Here is a 16467-nt window from a genome sequence, read left to right as displayed (position 1 = left end):
TTCTCAATATATAAATAGGCCAAGTATTATCGTCTTGTTAGGAAATTCATTATTTGTAAATAATCTCCCTTTATAAGACTCAGAGCTCATAATTCATTAAGACTGCAGTTCCGGCATTTACACTAGGTAAACACTAGGGTTCAGCGTTGGCTATGTTTACTTAGATGAATGGCTTGTGAATGTTGAATTAAATGTTTCAGAATAGCCATTTCATATTTCTATGCAGCGACGACAAATTGAATATAATACTGTGCCTTGTTTATCTAAACATCTCCTGCACCAACATAATCAATCCCTACCAGATGAGTGTTCTGAGTGACAAAACATTTCAATAAACCAAAAAAAGAGAAATACACCATTGGATTGTTTACAAATGATTCTGGGACCCTGTCCCATTATAATCCAGGACAGTCTTAGAAAATATATTAAGCCATAGTCGACAGAATATGGCAAAATAATAAACTCTGAAAGCAGTCAAACAGCTTTATTAAATAATATGAATGACTTTAAAACTGTCATTCTTTTGGATTCAGTTCCACATGCGTCACCATCTACTCTAGCTCTCTCCTTCCCCTCCTCCTGAGCGGCCATCTTCTCTCTTTTGGGGTTCCTTGGCTCCTGATAGGAAGAGACGGACAAGCAATGGTTTGAATTAACACACACACACACACACACACACACACACACACACACACACACACACACACACACACACACACACACACACACACACACACACACACACACACACACACACACACACACACACACACACACACACACACACACACACACACACACACACACACACACACACACACACACACACCTTAGTTTAGACTCCAGTTCGGTTGCCAACTTGTGGCCCTGGTCCCTGGTCATGTGGCTTTGCATCAGCCAATCAGAATGGACTTCATCAGGAGGACACAGCTAGCACAAAACATCGTTGAGCGCAGTGTAAACAATCCTTTACATAACCTTGCTTTTTTAAGCTTTTGAAGTTAACCCTTACACCATGTTCCCTATACATTACATTAAGCCTTATTACTGGGCAAATAATTGCCAACAACAAAAACCAGGTCCCATGGCATGCCACCAGGTGTGGTGTGATTAGCCGCTACAAGCCGTTTGGAAATCTTCCCCTTATGATGTCACAGGTTGGCGTGTCCACCTAGATGTGTGACGGATAGATGAGCAACGTTTGCTACAGTCCACTGGGTAGGCTGGTAGACTGATCTATCCAGCACAAATCTAGGTGGACACACCCACCTGTGATGTCATAAGGGGCAGATTTCCAAAATGCCACAACAAGAAAAATAGAATTCCGCCAACAGATACATTTGAAACAATGGTCTCCATTCTTGAGATTTCATTGCCATCTAGTGGAAAAAACATCCAATAGCATGGATAATACTTCTCTGAAAAATCATGAGCCTATTGTTGGCTAAGCACAGTGGGCATACCACTTCTAAAATACCAAAAAGCAAACAATCGACCTCTGCAATCCAATCATATTGCTGCGTTGTCTCTGTAGAGACAGCGCAGCAACACCTCTATCCAAGAGAAAGTGAAATCTGCGAGCTGCTGATCATGTGAGAGAAGGTTATGCAGTCGCATTAAACAAAGACCTTAAAAGATGGTGCGATCTACAAGAGAGACGCAGATTAACTTTCCTTACGAGGCTTTTGTCGGAATAAAAAACAAGTGGTCAGCAAAATAAAGAATATGTTGGCGTTTTTGCACTTGTAAATAGTAAATCACGTTTGTAGCCTACACTCAGACGTGAACTCATTCTTTCATGCGTAAAAAAATTCATTCATAAAAAATAAAAAAATAAAATCGTTTTTGTAATATGGAATTATTTCAGGGGGGAAAATGCCATGAAAAAATGTACGTATGTGCGTTCAGGATTAGGACTGATATAACATGTCGGCCTAGGCCTAATCAATTGTGTTTTAATATCTTTATAATATTATTTTCGTAGGCTACGTAGGCTACATTCCTGCGTCTCCCCCTCCAACGGAGCCTATATCAGCACCGTGTCAGTGGACAGTTACAATCCTACGAACCTCGTTAGTGCAGTGCACGCGCGTTCCTAATGGCCGGTTCAGACTACACGATTCTCAGACATTCCTCCACGATTTAACATGTCACACTATACGATCTCAAAGCCAGGAAATCGGGCCTTGTCTCGTCGTAAGACTGGCCACACTACAAGATTCGAGGGTGCGATGCTCTCTACTTTGTATCATTCACATTTGCGAGATATTTTGAAAATCTAAGATTTAGAACTAACATAAATGCTTTTTACATTTTTGTCATATAGGTTCCAGTAGTTTTTATATCTGCTCAATGCGGCAATTCCTCACAGTAGTTGCGTTTGGCGTGACATGAACTATACAAAGTAGACGCAGCAACAACGTAGCCTAGCAACAAAGCGTCAACAATGGATCCCGAGTACCTAGCACTAGGCATTATGCTGGCGGTCCTCTGCACAGAGACGGAAAGGAAGAAAAAGAAGAAACATTGTGGACTCGTTCTTGGGTTGAAAATGCAGGGACGTTGCTGCCACATTTCAACCAAAGTTGTCGCCATTATATTGCTCCATTTTCTATCGTTTTCTTTATTAGCATTCTTCTTGTTATTGATCGCATTCATTTTTGCAGTAGTTACTCCTACTCAGCGTACTGCAGTGAAGTCAGTTGGTAAACACTGCGCGTGAGCTCCAGCTGTTCGCGGGCTTCCCTCACGCAACTGGGGGCGTGGTTCCCTCATTTCAACAATGGATACGTCATGCGATTCCCCTAAAAATTCTGACATGCCAAACTTTTCGTCGTGGGGTTTTCGAACGTCGCACACGAAAGCATCGCAGATCGCAAGCATGTCACATTACAAGACCTCGTCTCGTCGCCGACCCGTCAAAATCGTGTACGATTCGCAAATTTGTCTGCAACGAAAGAATCGGGGCAAAATCGGGCTGAAATCGTGTAGTCTGAACGGGCCATAAGAGGAGTTTCGGAAACGCTCCAAAGAAATTCACGATGGTTCGAAGATCCATCGAGAATGATCGTACCAGCATGGATCGTTATCGGGAAACGGGGCCCAGGAGTCCACAAACGGCAACAATCCCTTCTCCTCCATGCTGTGGTCAGTCTGACAGCTCATTGGTCAATGGGCAGCAGCTCATTTGCATTAAAGCTACAGACACCAGAAACAGTGCATTCTGAAAGGACTGAAACATAGGGAAATAGCGCTAGGCAAGTTTTCTTCCTAAAAGCTATTTCCAGCAAACAGCTTCAAAAACATGTTTTCTGGAACTCAAATACAATGTTTACTTGTTGGGAAAACACCATAATATGTGTCCTTTAAAGATAAAGTCTGAGCATTTTAAAATCGCATTACCGAAGCCTTCACTGGTTTAATAATAATAAATGATCAGTTTTTTATAGCGCTTTTCTAAATACTCAGACGCTTTACAAATAAGAAAGGAATACATACAGACAGTACAGACAATCAAACAAAATCAAACAACCCTAACCCAAGTGTAAAAAAAACAAATTATAAATGAGGCAGAACATTTCACTCTACACGTCACTGCTATTTTTGTAGTTCCCTGAACAAAACAAACAAACATGCATTGTATTGATAGGTGTGTGAGTTTGAGTGAGAGAAACACCTGGATATCAGGCCTGCAAACTGAAATCTGCTTGATGGTCTGCAGGTAGGCCACCGTCATCTCCAGCACAGTTACCATGTCAACACGACCGCCGGGGATTGTGGGTAGAAGCTGCCGTAGTCTGCTGCAGCTCTGGGTGATGCGTTTCCTGTCAAGGTAATTCAAATAAAGTGTGTGGCCAAACAATGCACTCATCAGCATCCACCATGTGGCTAATCAGTTCCTGATTTGCTAGTGAATCCCTTTAATGGCTGCCTTAAAGAGTCTACACACACCCTCATCCAAGCCCCTAACTCTGCAGTATTCACATTAAACCTGAGATGGCTAATTTAGGAAACTGTTATGTAGCCGACATCGTGCTAGGAGCACGTGTCAAATACATGTTGTACATTAGACGGTTGAGAGTATTCGGTGTTCAAATACCTGCGGTGTCTCTCCAGGATAACGCAGCCCCTGTGGGTGTTTTTCAACACCTGCCGATGTTCAATCTTCATGTTCTTCTGAAACTCATTCAGACCTTCCTCTTCCTCCCTCTCTTGCTGTACTGGGGTGGGCCCTAGAGGACTGGGATCCCTAGTGGACACGGCGGGCCTCTCAGGTGTGCTGCTACCACCAGAGGGTGAGAGGGTGGTGGTGTCAGGAGCCACACACAGCTCTTTGGGTCCTAGTTCCTCCGTATGAAGAAGAGCCATCCTGGGTCTGAGTCCTGGCTGGTTTCACGATGAGAGACTGACGTCACTCTTTCACAGATTAGTTAATTATACTCTTTTCCCAGAGGCCTTGTCGTAGGACACACACAGGTGTCTCTCATAACACTGATTATGGGTGTTACTTTGATGCAACAGGGCACTGTTAGTAGCTCAAACTAGTGGAGATGAGTCCACTACCTGTGCCTAGAATATTAAAGGCACCCAGTGCAACTTTCGAGGCTTAAAAATAAACATTACATTTCTAGTCTTTTTTACACGTAGTAAGTTTCAATAACTCCATACCATTACATACCGACATTTAAGCAGCAAAGATGAGACGTCGTTGTGTGGTGAGAACTGATACAAAATCGATAACAACAACAATGCCGCCATTTTTTTTATTTTTTGTAACCTACAATAAATAAAGCAGGCTTCCAGTCAATGGAAAAATGGCTTCTCCCCACCGGCGATTGTTGTTGTTTACGATTTTCTATCAGTTCTCACCACACAACGACGTCTCATCTTTGCTCCTTGAATGTCGATATGTAATGGTATGGAGTTATTGAAACTTACTACGTGTAAAAAAGACTAGAAATTGAATGTTTATTTTTCATTGAATGTTTACATAAAGTTGCACTGGGTGCCTTTAAGGCCCCGTTTACACGAAGGGAAAACGCCGATATTTCCACGCGGTTTGGCCTCTCATTTACACGAAAACGCAGTTTTTGTCACAGAAAACGATCATTTCTAAAAACTCCGGCCAAACTGGAGATTTCTGAAAACGCCGGTTATGTGTTGTCGTGTCAACGGGGGGAAACTGGGTTTTAGGTTCTGAAGCGTCACATTATGCGCCAGGAAATGCTTAACGTCATATGAGCGCCCTATGTTTATAGTTTGTTTGTTACAGGAAGACGCTCGTGTTATTCGTTGTTGTTGATTCTGCGGATTCTGATTGGCTTGCATGGCTTTAATTGCGCTCGACGGCGTATTTATGCGTTTTGATGTAAACGACAACTATTTTGAAAACGCTGTTGTGTGCACAATGTTATTTTTGAAAACTGAGGGGGGGGGGGGATATTTGTATCTATAAATACCCTGCTACGTATAAACGTGGCCTAAAGTAGCAGATAATAATCAGGCTTATGAGAGACACCTGTGTGTGTGTGTGTGTGTGTGTGTGTGTGTGTCCTCCAACTCCAATGTGAAAAGGGTGTATTGTCTTTGACCTCTACCCCCTCATAACAAAATCACACATGCATAGTCACTGTGCTCTCCTTCACTCTTGACAGCCTCGTAATGACTGTTAACTAATAATTTTATGGAGCTGCATTGCAATAGATTTAGAAAGCAGTAGAAAGACCATTGGTCCTACAAATTTGACCACAATTAAGAAACATCAGGTGGTTCAGAGAGAATTAGGGTTGGTCCATACCAGACAGCATTAAAGAAAAAGGCACAGCATTGTATGGACCCTTTTCATGTAAAAAAATAGGTAGACTGCATTATTTTATTGTTATTTTATTCTATAGATTCAACATCGATAGAAAATATTTTTCTGTTTGGCCTAGTAAAACACGATGTGAAATGATATTAAAAATGTTGTAGGCATGATTTAAGGTGCGATATTATTTGAGTGTAATAATTCAGAAATGTAGCCATCGGCTATTAATGATTGAAATGCACTAATAGTTTAAAGGTGATTCAGCTGTCGACCATGTTCTAGGAGACCGCAAAGAGCCTGATCCGGCAAACAACCACTACAAGGGGTGGAGCTAGATTTTAATAAATGTATTTCTACAGTGGCCACTATACACTGGGTTGATTCAAAACCTTCACACACTTATAGTTTACTACTGTGGCTGGCCGATTCTGTGTTTCCTACACGGGAACAAATCCCCGCCCCCACCATCATTTAAAGTTTGAACCAAACCAACCAAGACAAACACTTAATTGCTAAATTATTAATCACTAATTATCAATGTTTGGTTTGATTGACGTGCAGGTTAGGTCTTTTCAAATATATCCAACTAATGATCCCCGCTTTCTGGTGCCAACCACACACATAAGTGACCCACACATTATGGACATGTCCACGTATTTTTCTCAGCGCCTGCGCCTTTCTTCAGCTGTTTCCAACGCCCGCATAAAGCACAACGCCCGGCATCTTTTGCTCAAGCGATCCGACACTATGAAGGCTACTGCCGCTTCCAACGACAACCTCGTCACAGAAAATGCCGTCTCAGTCACCCCATCAAAGATTATGTCACCTGTCAAGCGAGACCTTTTCATGTTAGAAAAGAGTAGGTTGTTAGGGATGCATAATGCATTCACTTGAGAAAATAAATTCCACTGTCCAAAATCCCAAGAGAAAATTGTATCACCTGCATGGATTGCGGTTGCTGCTGCTAATCTGCCTGAGCCTCCAAATGTATTTTCAAGTAGGTGATTGGTTTCCCAATGTCTTAAACTTAAACCAAAATAAAGATAGATTAAACTTAACAGGCAGGACATCTGTGCTTCTATGAAATAGAGTTCTTAAAGGTGATTTTGAGTTATCTCGTTAATTCAGAAGAACTGAGCAGTTTTATTTAGTGCCATAAAAACCTCAGAAATCTTGAGTTTTTTGTAATTATATCGTTAATTCATTAAAACAAGCTGAAATTATATTCGCATTCGCAAGTGATTTCATTACACTTCCATAGGTTGTTACATCTAAATGATAGACAATAGTCAGCTGCTTAATAACGAAGTTTAGTAGCCAGGACTCTGTTCTTATTAGAGCTTACATCACAGAACAATGTTTGTAGATGTTCAAAGAAGACTTAAGGAATTTGGGAAGTGTAGCTTTATAAAAGAAAAAGAAAAAAAAGGTATACATAAATATATACATAGATGTCCGAGTCGGTCAGACTATCCGTCTCTCTGTTCGTGTCGCTGTCTGGTCGTATACGTGCCGCATGTCCACTGTCTACATGCGGCACGTATCGTGAAATGCCTCCAGGGTCCTAAAGTCTCTCCAGGTTGGAGGCAGTCCGTCCTGCAGAAAACGGCCACAGCGCTGACATGGGGACTGGAAGAGCTTGATGTAGCTCCGCAGCCACGTCTGGGAGGGACAGAGAAAACAGGAGCTCAGCATCTCATAATAACAAAGCCAGTCCCCTCGTTGGATTTCCACAGTGGGCAGACAAGAGACACAGAAACGGAGTGGGGGGTTCATCTACATTTCCCCCACAAGAGACAAACACAATTGGTCGTCATGGCGCTAACCCAACATTCTCAACATTCACATTCAATGTTGAGAGAGAGAGAGAAGGACCACATCATTAACATCAGATGTACTCTAGAATGAACCTCCACACCCAGTCGTACGCCGTTCACCAGGGATAACGGCCGGCCTGGTTGTAAATGCGCGTCAATTGACTCACCATGAAGGAGCGAACCACCACGTCAGGCATCTGGGGCAGCTGATAGTGGAGGAGGGCCGTAGTGGCGTGGTCCGTCACCTAGCAACCAGGCAACCAGACAACAGTCAGTTTCCCTTTCAAAGAAACGGTAGCACACCCTGCATCTTTGCCCATTATATAGAAAAAAACAGCCAAACAGTTTGTTTTGTTTAAATTCGAAATTCCAGAGATGTGTTCATAATTCAAACAAAAGCATGCACACTTTTTTTTCCCCCCGTTGTCACCAATAGGATGTGTCTGTACCTTTTGGAAGACTTGGTACTGGGATTTACCCCAGATGTCCAGCTGAGAAGCGAAGGGGGGGGGAAGGGGGGGTTATAATTATAATTGTGACATTACAGCCTACCTAGTACCTCGGTCTACAGTGTTGCCCCCAGACCTCATGGTTCTCACTTATTCCTTCATAATGCAGAGGAGCCATCTCACCTTTCCGTCTTCCGAGTATATGTTCTCATTGAACCCTCTGACGATGGTTCTGTCGATGAACAGAGATCTCATGACGACGATGGCCTTCAGGACCTTCCCCAAGCTCACCTGGAACACACAAACGAATGTTGTTCAGTGATGCGGAGGAGCGTACCGTTCCTGTTCTGGGATTAAACGCCAAACCAGGATTAGCTCCCTCCTCGGTTATACATCCTGATCCTGCTGTGTGTTTTTGGCTTTTCAGACGAAGGGTAGCAGCAAATCTGCCACCCTCGTGCCAACTCTTGTTCCCCACGAAAGGCTGCAATCCTTTAGTTGCTTGTCGTCACACTGTCACATTTTTAAAAAGGTGCAGTAAACCCAATCCTCGTTTTAATTTTTTTTAACAAATCGATGTCAAATAAGACCTTAATGTAGAAATAAAAGGAGTCAAGTCCTATGCTAGTTTGTGAACGTTCCACTCTGCTTGGAGCGTAATTGCCATTCTCTTCGTGGTTCGGATTGGTTTTGCCTTGTACTAGACTCTAGACTCTTATAGATACGCTTAAGAGTATCACGGCTACGGTTACGCATTTCATATTCAACATCCCTCATCATACACAATGTACTTGCCTAAAGAAATAGTATCACCAAGTATTAGGGGTTCGTAAACATGGGGATAGCCAGTCCCCCCTCCTTTCTAGATATTTTAGCCCAAAACATTTTCTTCAATCTAATAGTGTTTGAATTAGTGCTGAAAACGTGGATTAACACTTATACTTTAATGTTTACAGTTTATTCTGGCATAGTGAATTCATTGTTATTAGTAATTTTTTGCTAAAATATATCTAGAATCAGAATTAGTAACTACAGTATTTCGGATGGGTGTTGACTCGTTGCTATGGTAATCTGCGAGAAATAATCCTTGATGATTTTCTTTGTTCCGTCTAAAAAAGCCCTCCAGTATGGGTGGGTTGGGTTGGAGTTTGTGGTGGCTCCGTCTGATTAGATGGTGACCCCTGTCTGTGCCCATGGGTTTGCTACACTCGTGATGGTCATCCTCTTACCAGCAGAACAGCAGAGGTCCCGTTAGGTCTGAACAGCTCTATGCTCATGTCTGGAAACATCCTGCCTATCCGGGTGATCACGTCGTCCACATACCTGGAAACAAAACACAGACATTTATACTAGTGCTGGGCAAGTTGACGCGTTAATTACACGTTAATTAACGCGTTAACCCAATCTTATTATAACGGGATAAATACAAATTGACAAATTAACACACACCCTTATTTTTTATATTTTCCTTTGAGTTTGAAATGTTTTGCTCACAGAATATCAACATTCATATCAGAAATCATTTATGTTTTATTTGCACTTACTTTACATTCAATTACACTTGCAGTAAGTGACTGCCTGATTACAATTGCAGCAAGTGACAGCCTGTTTACAATTCCCAAATCTGTGGTGTTCCATAAATTTCATATTCAACCCACACTGAGTGAGTCAATACTTGGTCTAGTTTTTGCTTAATAAGTACATTTAGTATGAATGATAATGTGTTGCTCAATTTTTATTTCCAATAATCTCATTTAACTTCAATAGGAGTGGATAATCTATACGCATTTAGAAGTATAAGGTTATATATTCACGTTTATGAAGTAAATATTCATGACCAATAAAAACTATTCATAACCCTCCTCCTCCCTCACTGGTATTGTCCAACTTACTGGGGATGCGGTACCAGCGTGCTGGGCTGAACCTTAGGCCGCCTCTTAGCCGATGCCCCCATTTGATTGGCCGATCTCTTGAGTGACTGCTGATTCAACAAGTTGGATGCCAGGCCCGCATGATACTGAAGCTAGAAACAATTCAAATCCAAAACATAATTAATATTCGGGAGCAAGGATTATAAGAGGTAGTATTAATATCAACAGGATAACATTCCCCGTAACATTGACATTTGGATGGGGAACATACAATATCAAAAACTCACCCATATTTAACAATGAGTTTTGGTATTTAGTATATTGCTGTTTCGTACCGTTTCATAATGATGTAGAAATTTTCTATTTCACAACATTAATTGCCACGAGATAACTATTTCCAGAGCTTTAAAATAATGATCCATATTCAACATTCTACATAAATTTTGGATTGCATGTTGATTCTTAAATGAATGTGATAGTTCATGCAATAGAAAAGGGTTTTTAAGTAGGGCTGCTCGATTATGGAAAAAATCATCACGATAATTATGCTGTTCTGCCATTTCAATAAAACAATTATTGTATATATACCTATCTGTATATATCGATACAGTATATAATCGTTTCAGCTCGATTATATTACTTTCGAGATGGTTTGACCAAACATCGAAATCGCTATACAAATTTGATTAATTGCACAGCCCTAGTTTTCAGTACACAAACACAATCCAACAGAGCTTGTTGAAGCAGTTCAAACCCAAATCAAGCGAGTATTAAAATGCGATGGACATTCGATAAAAAGGAAATCCTTCTTCTAGTCAGACTAACAATGGGTTTGGCTTCCATTGATGGGCTCAATCCAGGCTACTATTTGAGGAGACAGGCTCTATTCTTCCTATGCGCTGGGACAGGGTATTCAGGTGCTGGTATGAGCAACTCGCTGATTGCCCTCAACAGCTCTTGTTCTGTACGATGAAGCAGCAGCATATCCCACCGGCAGCTGCGTCCCGTTTGAAAAGGCCATTATGTGTCCTGCATCCATCTAGCTTGGATGCGTGTGCGTGTGCGCGTGTGTGTGTGTGTGTTGTTTGTGTGCCTGAAGGTTAATGTGGAAGGGGGGGGGGGAGCTATATCATCAACTGAAGAGCTCTTTTGTTAGATCAAAGAAGGGATAATGAAGGGTTCGGAGTGAAGAAGAGCAGATGAGAAAGAATAACAATATTTGAGCTAAGCCAACTGGCGCTCCAGTTTGGGCTATATCTTTAACTTAGCCCCAAGATTTGTGAGTTACTCACATTGATGCACATATGTAATACTGCATTCAGCTCACTAGGTTTCTTGATTCGAGATCAACAGGTAATGCATGTGTTTGTGTACAAAAAAATAAAAGTGATACTTCTGATGTACACATGGCTGCCTTACAACTACACACTTCTCCACTTAGCAATTACAGCATACATGCAATATCCTGTGTATGGCAGCAGTGAGGGAAATTCTACCTTGTTGGACCATTTGTAGGCCTGGAGGAGCTGGGAATAGAGCGGCGTCTTGTCCTGGACTGGATCTAAACTCAGCAGCCCACTGTTGTGGAGGGGATGAGACTCTGACGGACGTCCAACGAGACCACTTAATCTCTCCAACTCACTACAGGGTCACACAGGCAGGTTGACTGTCAGAAATCGAGTCAACCATCCATACAATACATTCATCAGTGAAAGTGAAGTGGTATTCTCTTGAAATGGCACTTATCGTAAAAATAACAACCTACTTATTATCTCACATTAACTAATATTTTCTTTAATGTCTTCTTGTAATTTACTATGAATAATTATTTCGGGAGTTTATACACTCTTACTTGAGGTCTCGGTTCACTGACTGCAGATTGTCCTGGAATTCGGTAATAAAAGCTTTTTCTGTGCCTTCCAATGTCTCCTTATTTTTCATTCCATCCTTCAACGAATCGAAGACCCTTGTAACGCTGGATCTCAGTGCCTGGATGGCGTTGATGGCCTGAGAGAAAGCCTCCAGATTCACCCCGACGTTCATCACATCCGCCATGTTTACTACTGGGTGAAGGAAGGTGGTGTCGCTCAGTGATGACGACATAATGGTGGCGGGTCATTGTGAAGCGGTGTTGGGTGTTATTTACCCCTCTCAGTTGAACTTATTACTTATATAATAAGTATAGGCCTACTCGATATAAAGAAATTACTACTTAAATCGACCAAGAAAGTGAAGATTTAATTTAAAACCTTGATTATTATTGATATTGGTATAAGTAGTTGTAGTAGTAGGTTGTAACAGTTGGCCTACTAGTAGTAAATAATAGTAGTGGTAGTAATAGTAGTAGTAGTCGTAAAATAATAATAAATATATTATTTGAAAAGCACTTTAAATTCACACGCACACACGTACGCACGCACACACAAACACACACACACACACACACACACACACACACACACACACACACACACACACACACACACACACACACACGGGAGCAGAACAACCCCTCATGGGCCCTCAGGATCAGAGCACATCTGGAACTGCTGCAGGATCCCTTTCATTTCATGTCAGATCTTTGAAAGGAAAGCCCGCCCCTGATTGGACGAGCCTTGAGTAACCTGAAGTGATTTCAGTCGATTGTAGGAAGGTGTGCTCCGCCTCCTCGAACCGTTGGAGAAACTGGTCGAGCCCGGGAGCTTAGTCATCGAGAGACACAGACACAGAAACCGCTGGAATTATTATTTTAACTATTACTTTCATTATGACCATGAATTGATCTTGCTTTATTCTATACATAGTTGCACTTGTTTATAGTAGACATCAAACATTATATTATTATTCTTTAACTGTATTTTTTTTATTGGTCACTTTTATTATTCAAATAACTAGTTTGAAGTTCTTTGAATTCAATTGGGAGGTGAGTGGAGTGACAGAGAGAGGGAGAGAGAGCGAGAGCGAGAGAGAGAGAGAGAGAGAGAGAGAGAGAGAGAGAGAGAGAGAGAGAGAGAGAGAGAGAGAGAGAGAGAGAGAGAGAGAGAGAGAGAGAGAGAGAGAGAGAGAGAGAGAGAGAGAGAGAGAAAGAGAGAAAGAGAGAGAGGAACGGGGGGCTGGGAGGCAGATAAATAGAGAGACAGAAGGAGAAAGAAATGGGGAGAGAGAAAAGGAGGCTCAGGGTTTTGATTCCGAGTTTTGACTCATAATAAGAAGAGGCGAGAAGACAAGAGAGGAGAAGAGTGACCGTGTAATCAGCTTAACGAGGAATCATCGCTCAATGGGCCAGCAGCGCCTCTAATCTTTAGTGGAGCGTGATAAGACGCGTGCGACGAGCCGCTCGGTAAGTAAAGCGTTCTTTAGGGAGCGTGCGGGAGACGCTCGTCCAATTATCGCACTAAAGGGGTCCGTTGAACTTAAAGTCAAGCTTAATTTGGAGTTTGCCATTTCAATAACCTACACGTAACTCTTGGATCCCGCAGAGAACAGTAAGAGAACACGAGTGTTGACTGAATGTTTATTAGAGTAGCAACAGGTGGTCGTTTAATTGTGTGTTGTGTGTGGATCTCATCCTTGCACATCAATATAGTTGACGTGTTTCTAATTGGTCTTAGTGCTATGGTTTAAAGACTAATGTATATCTCTTTGACACATTGACATGCATTTTGACCTATAGGCTATTTAAGCTGTTTTTGATGACCTCCGATCATGGACATCCTAAAATGGTTAAGGTGCTATTGCAAAATCAAGCAAGCTGAATATTTAATTTACCGTCTGCGATTAAGATAATAAGAACAGTTGATTTTTGACTGTCCACAAAAGATGCTGAAAAGAAAGAAAGAAAGAAAGTCAGGGGGTCTGTCCTTGCATGCCCTGCAAGCTTTTATGATGTAAAATCGTTTTGCCCGAGCAGACATCCCGTGGAAGGGCGTTTCCATGGAGACAGACAGACAGACAGACAGACACGCAGTCAGGCATGGAAAGTATGTCAGACAAAAAACAAAAACCGACAAGACATAGAAAGCGGGACAGTCCATCATAGCTTAACATTGATAGTTTGGAAACAAATAAGCAAAAAAAAAAAAGGGCCTAAACATAAACAGATGTAAATAATAGACAGACAAGACAGAGATTCTATGACCCTTTGAGATGGACAACATCGAATACATTAACAGCAAATATCTATTTCCCTGGAAGTCTGTCAGGGCTTGAGTCTAATGAGTTTCAGTTCTCAGGTGTGTGTAGCTGGTGTAGACACTGCGGGACCAATGACCTCATCATCACAGCCGACCCCAGGAGCCATGGAGCCTGTTGCGCCAGGACCTCGCCCTGCTGAGGCTAAACACGCGCCACGACCACCACGAAGATGCTAACCCCGTGGCGGTAGAGGAAGAGAAAGACGGCACTTGGAACTGAAGAACTCTTACTTACTTCCTGTGGTTTGGACAACAACTTCCCGTCCACCAAACCTATGTCGAATTATACTGAAAATAACCAGATGCTGAGGTTAGTCTTTGACGTGACTACGATAACGCTAAAGACCATCACATGACGCACCACCAATGGTGTCCGGGAAAAGATAAAATCAATAAATATCAAATCAATAAAGGTGAGGCTGTAGTCCCCTGCTGTATGAGATATGAGCGGCGTTCTTCTTTGTTTCTGGACAAACCAGGTCAAACCAGTGACCCTTGAGTGTGGACCGTGACTATGGCAACGCTTCTGCTCCTGCCGCTGGTCCTGGGTCTGTTGGCGGGGGGCCGGGCCCAGTACGAGGTCTGCCGCTCGCTGCGAGGTTCGGAGGCGGGGCCTGGCTGGGAGTTCTACGCCTGTCAGCCTCCGCCCACCAACATGAAGGAGTTCATGCAGATCAGGGTAGAGCCGCCCGGGATGACCTGTGGAAACCCACCGGAACGCTTCTGCACCCTGGTACGGCACACACACACACACACACACACACACACACACACACACACACACACACACACACACACACACACACACACACACACACACACACACACACATATACGTCTACATACAAACACACACACATTCAAACACAGACACACACACACTATTACAATCACATACATGTAATCACCCGCACACACATTCAAACACAGAGACACAAACACAATCTGTGTGTCATACAAACACACACATTTGCAATCACATACTCTCACACGCACACACACAAACACACACAGACACACTACCAAACACTATCACAAATTATTATTGATCACACACACAGGCACACAACCACACACACACACATACATGCTTGTGTGATCACATACACACACACACACACATTAACAAAAACTATCACAAACACATAATGTATGCACACACACACACAGTTCAGAAAGGCATGGGTCAAGCCTAACTGTCAGTCATACTAATGAGCCGACAGACAGACTGACTGACTGACTGACAGACAGACTCAAGCATTTAATTGTTCCCTTGGGACAATTAATAGGTGTGGATCCCATCTGAATTATTAATGACGGTAATAATTATTATAAAGGTGAAATTGAATAGCTCTTGAGGCCCCTGGTGTAAATGTGGCAGTGGCTGATGTCATTGCTCTTGACCTTATGGAAAGGATATAGCTAACTCACTTACTACTAAGACAACTTAGCTCTATCAACGCAGTCGTTCTGTAGTTAATCATGACCAGAATCCATGTTGGATACTGTTGGAATGTTTCGTGGACTGTGTAATGTGTGTCGACTGTTCAAAGTGTATGTGTGTATGTGTGTGTATGTGTGTGTGTGTGTGTGTGTGTGTGTGTGTGTGTGTGTGTGTGTGTGTGTGTGTGTGTGTGTGTGTGTGTGTGTGTGTGTGTGTGTGTGTGTGTACGTGTGTGTGTGTGTGTGTGTGTGTGTATGTGTATGTGTATGTGTATGTGTATGTGTGTGTGTGTGTGTGTGTGTGTGTGTGTGTGTGTGTGTGTGTGTGTGTGTGTGTGTGTGTGTGTGTGTGTGTGTGTGTGTGTGTGTGTGTAGCTTTCTGTCTGTCTGTCTGTGTGTGATTGCGTTTGTGTGCCCTATTCCATGCTGAGTGGTGGTGAGGTTAGAGTTCTCTGTGGACCCATTAAAAAACTACGACGACAGAGAGAGAAAAAGGAAAAGAAAGAAAGAAGAGACACATACACACAGTGCTGTTCATATGATTAGGCTTTTATCTACAGTCCTCCGCTACTTCTTCAGTAATGGGGTTACGTTTGTTACATTTCCTACTCGGGTATGCATGAAGTATTTGTATTAACGCCGGTGGACGCTTAAAAAAAAACACATTATTTTTTTGTTTTTCCTGTATTTTGTTTTGAATGATGTTAAACAGTGTTTTACTGGGTGTTACTTTTCCTGATTTTGTCTTTTGATAGACAAGCACTTTGTGACCAGTTCTGAAAAGTGCTATACTAATAAAGTTATTATTATTAGTAGTTATAATTATTATGCCCTGTATTAGAGGCGATTTGTATTGGAATAAAAATCCCAAAGAAGAAAGTAGTCGAG

At 42.2% G+C, this 16467-nt stretch overlaps 1 protein-coding gene and 1 long non-coding RNA gene across 3 annotated transcripts; one reads left to right on the top strand and one right to left on the bottom strand.

The window, feature by feature from the left end:
- Nucleotides 1-6910: 6910 nt before the first annotated feature.
- med27 (mediator complex subunit 27) lies at nt 6911-12047 on the bottom strand. Its single transcript, XM_060055113.1, has 8 exons — nt 11796-12047; nt 11440-11584; nt 9965-10095; nt 9302-9395; nt 8256-8363; nt 8073-8114; nt 7791-7868; nt 6911-7468 (listed from the first exon to the last, which is right to left on the bottom strand). The coding sequence occupies exons 1-8, from the start codon at nt 12044-12046 to the stop codon at nt 7334-7336; spliced, it is 984 nt and encodes a 327-aa protein (XP_059911096.1). The 5' UTR covers nt 12047; the 3' UTR covers nt 6911-7333.
- An 814-nt stretch (nt 12048-12861) lies between these two features.
- Nucleotides 12862-15824, top strand: LOC132460087 (uncharacterized). 2 transcript variants are annotated; one of them, XR_009526338.1, is made up of 3 exons: nt 12862-13283; nt 14176-14446; nt 14616-15824. It is a non-coding gene; the product is annotated as an uncharacterized LOC132460087 (long non-coding RNA). The 2 variants fall into 2 exon arrangements; XR_009526337.1 differs by lacking the exon at nt 12862-13283 and adding an exon at nt 13290-13428 and having other exon boundaries at nt 14169-14446.
- The last annotated feature ends 643 nt before the right edge of the window (nt 15825-16467 follow it).

Source organism: Gadus macrocephalus, chromosome 6 (assembly GCF_031168955.1).
Source record: "Gadus macrocephalus chromosome 6, ASM3116895v1".
NCBI classification, from domain to species: Eukaryota; Metazoa; Chordata; class Actinopteri; order Gadiformes; family Gadidae; genus Gadus; species Gadus macrocephalus.
Note: the sequence above shows the minus strand (reverse complement) of the source record. Positions and strands in the feature narration are given on the sequence as shown.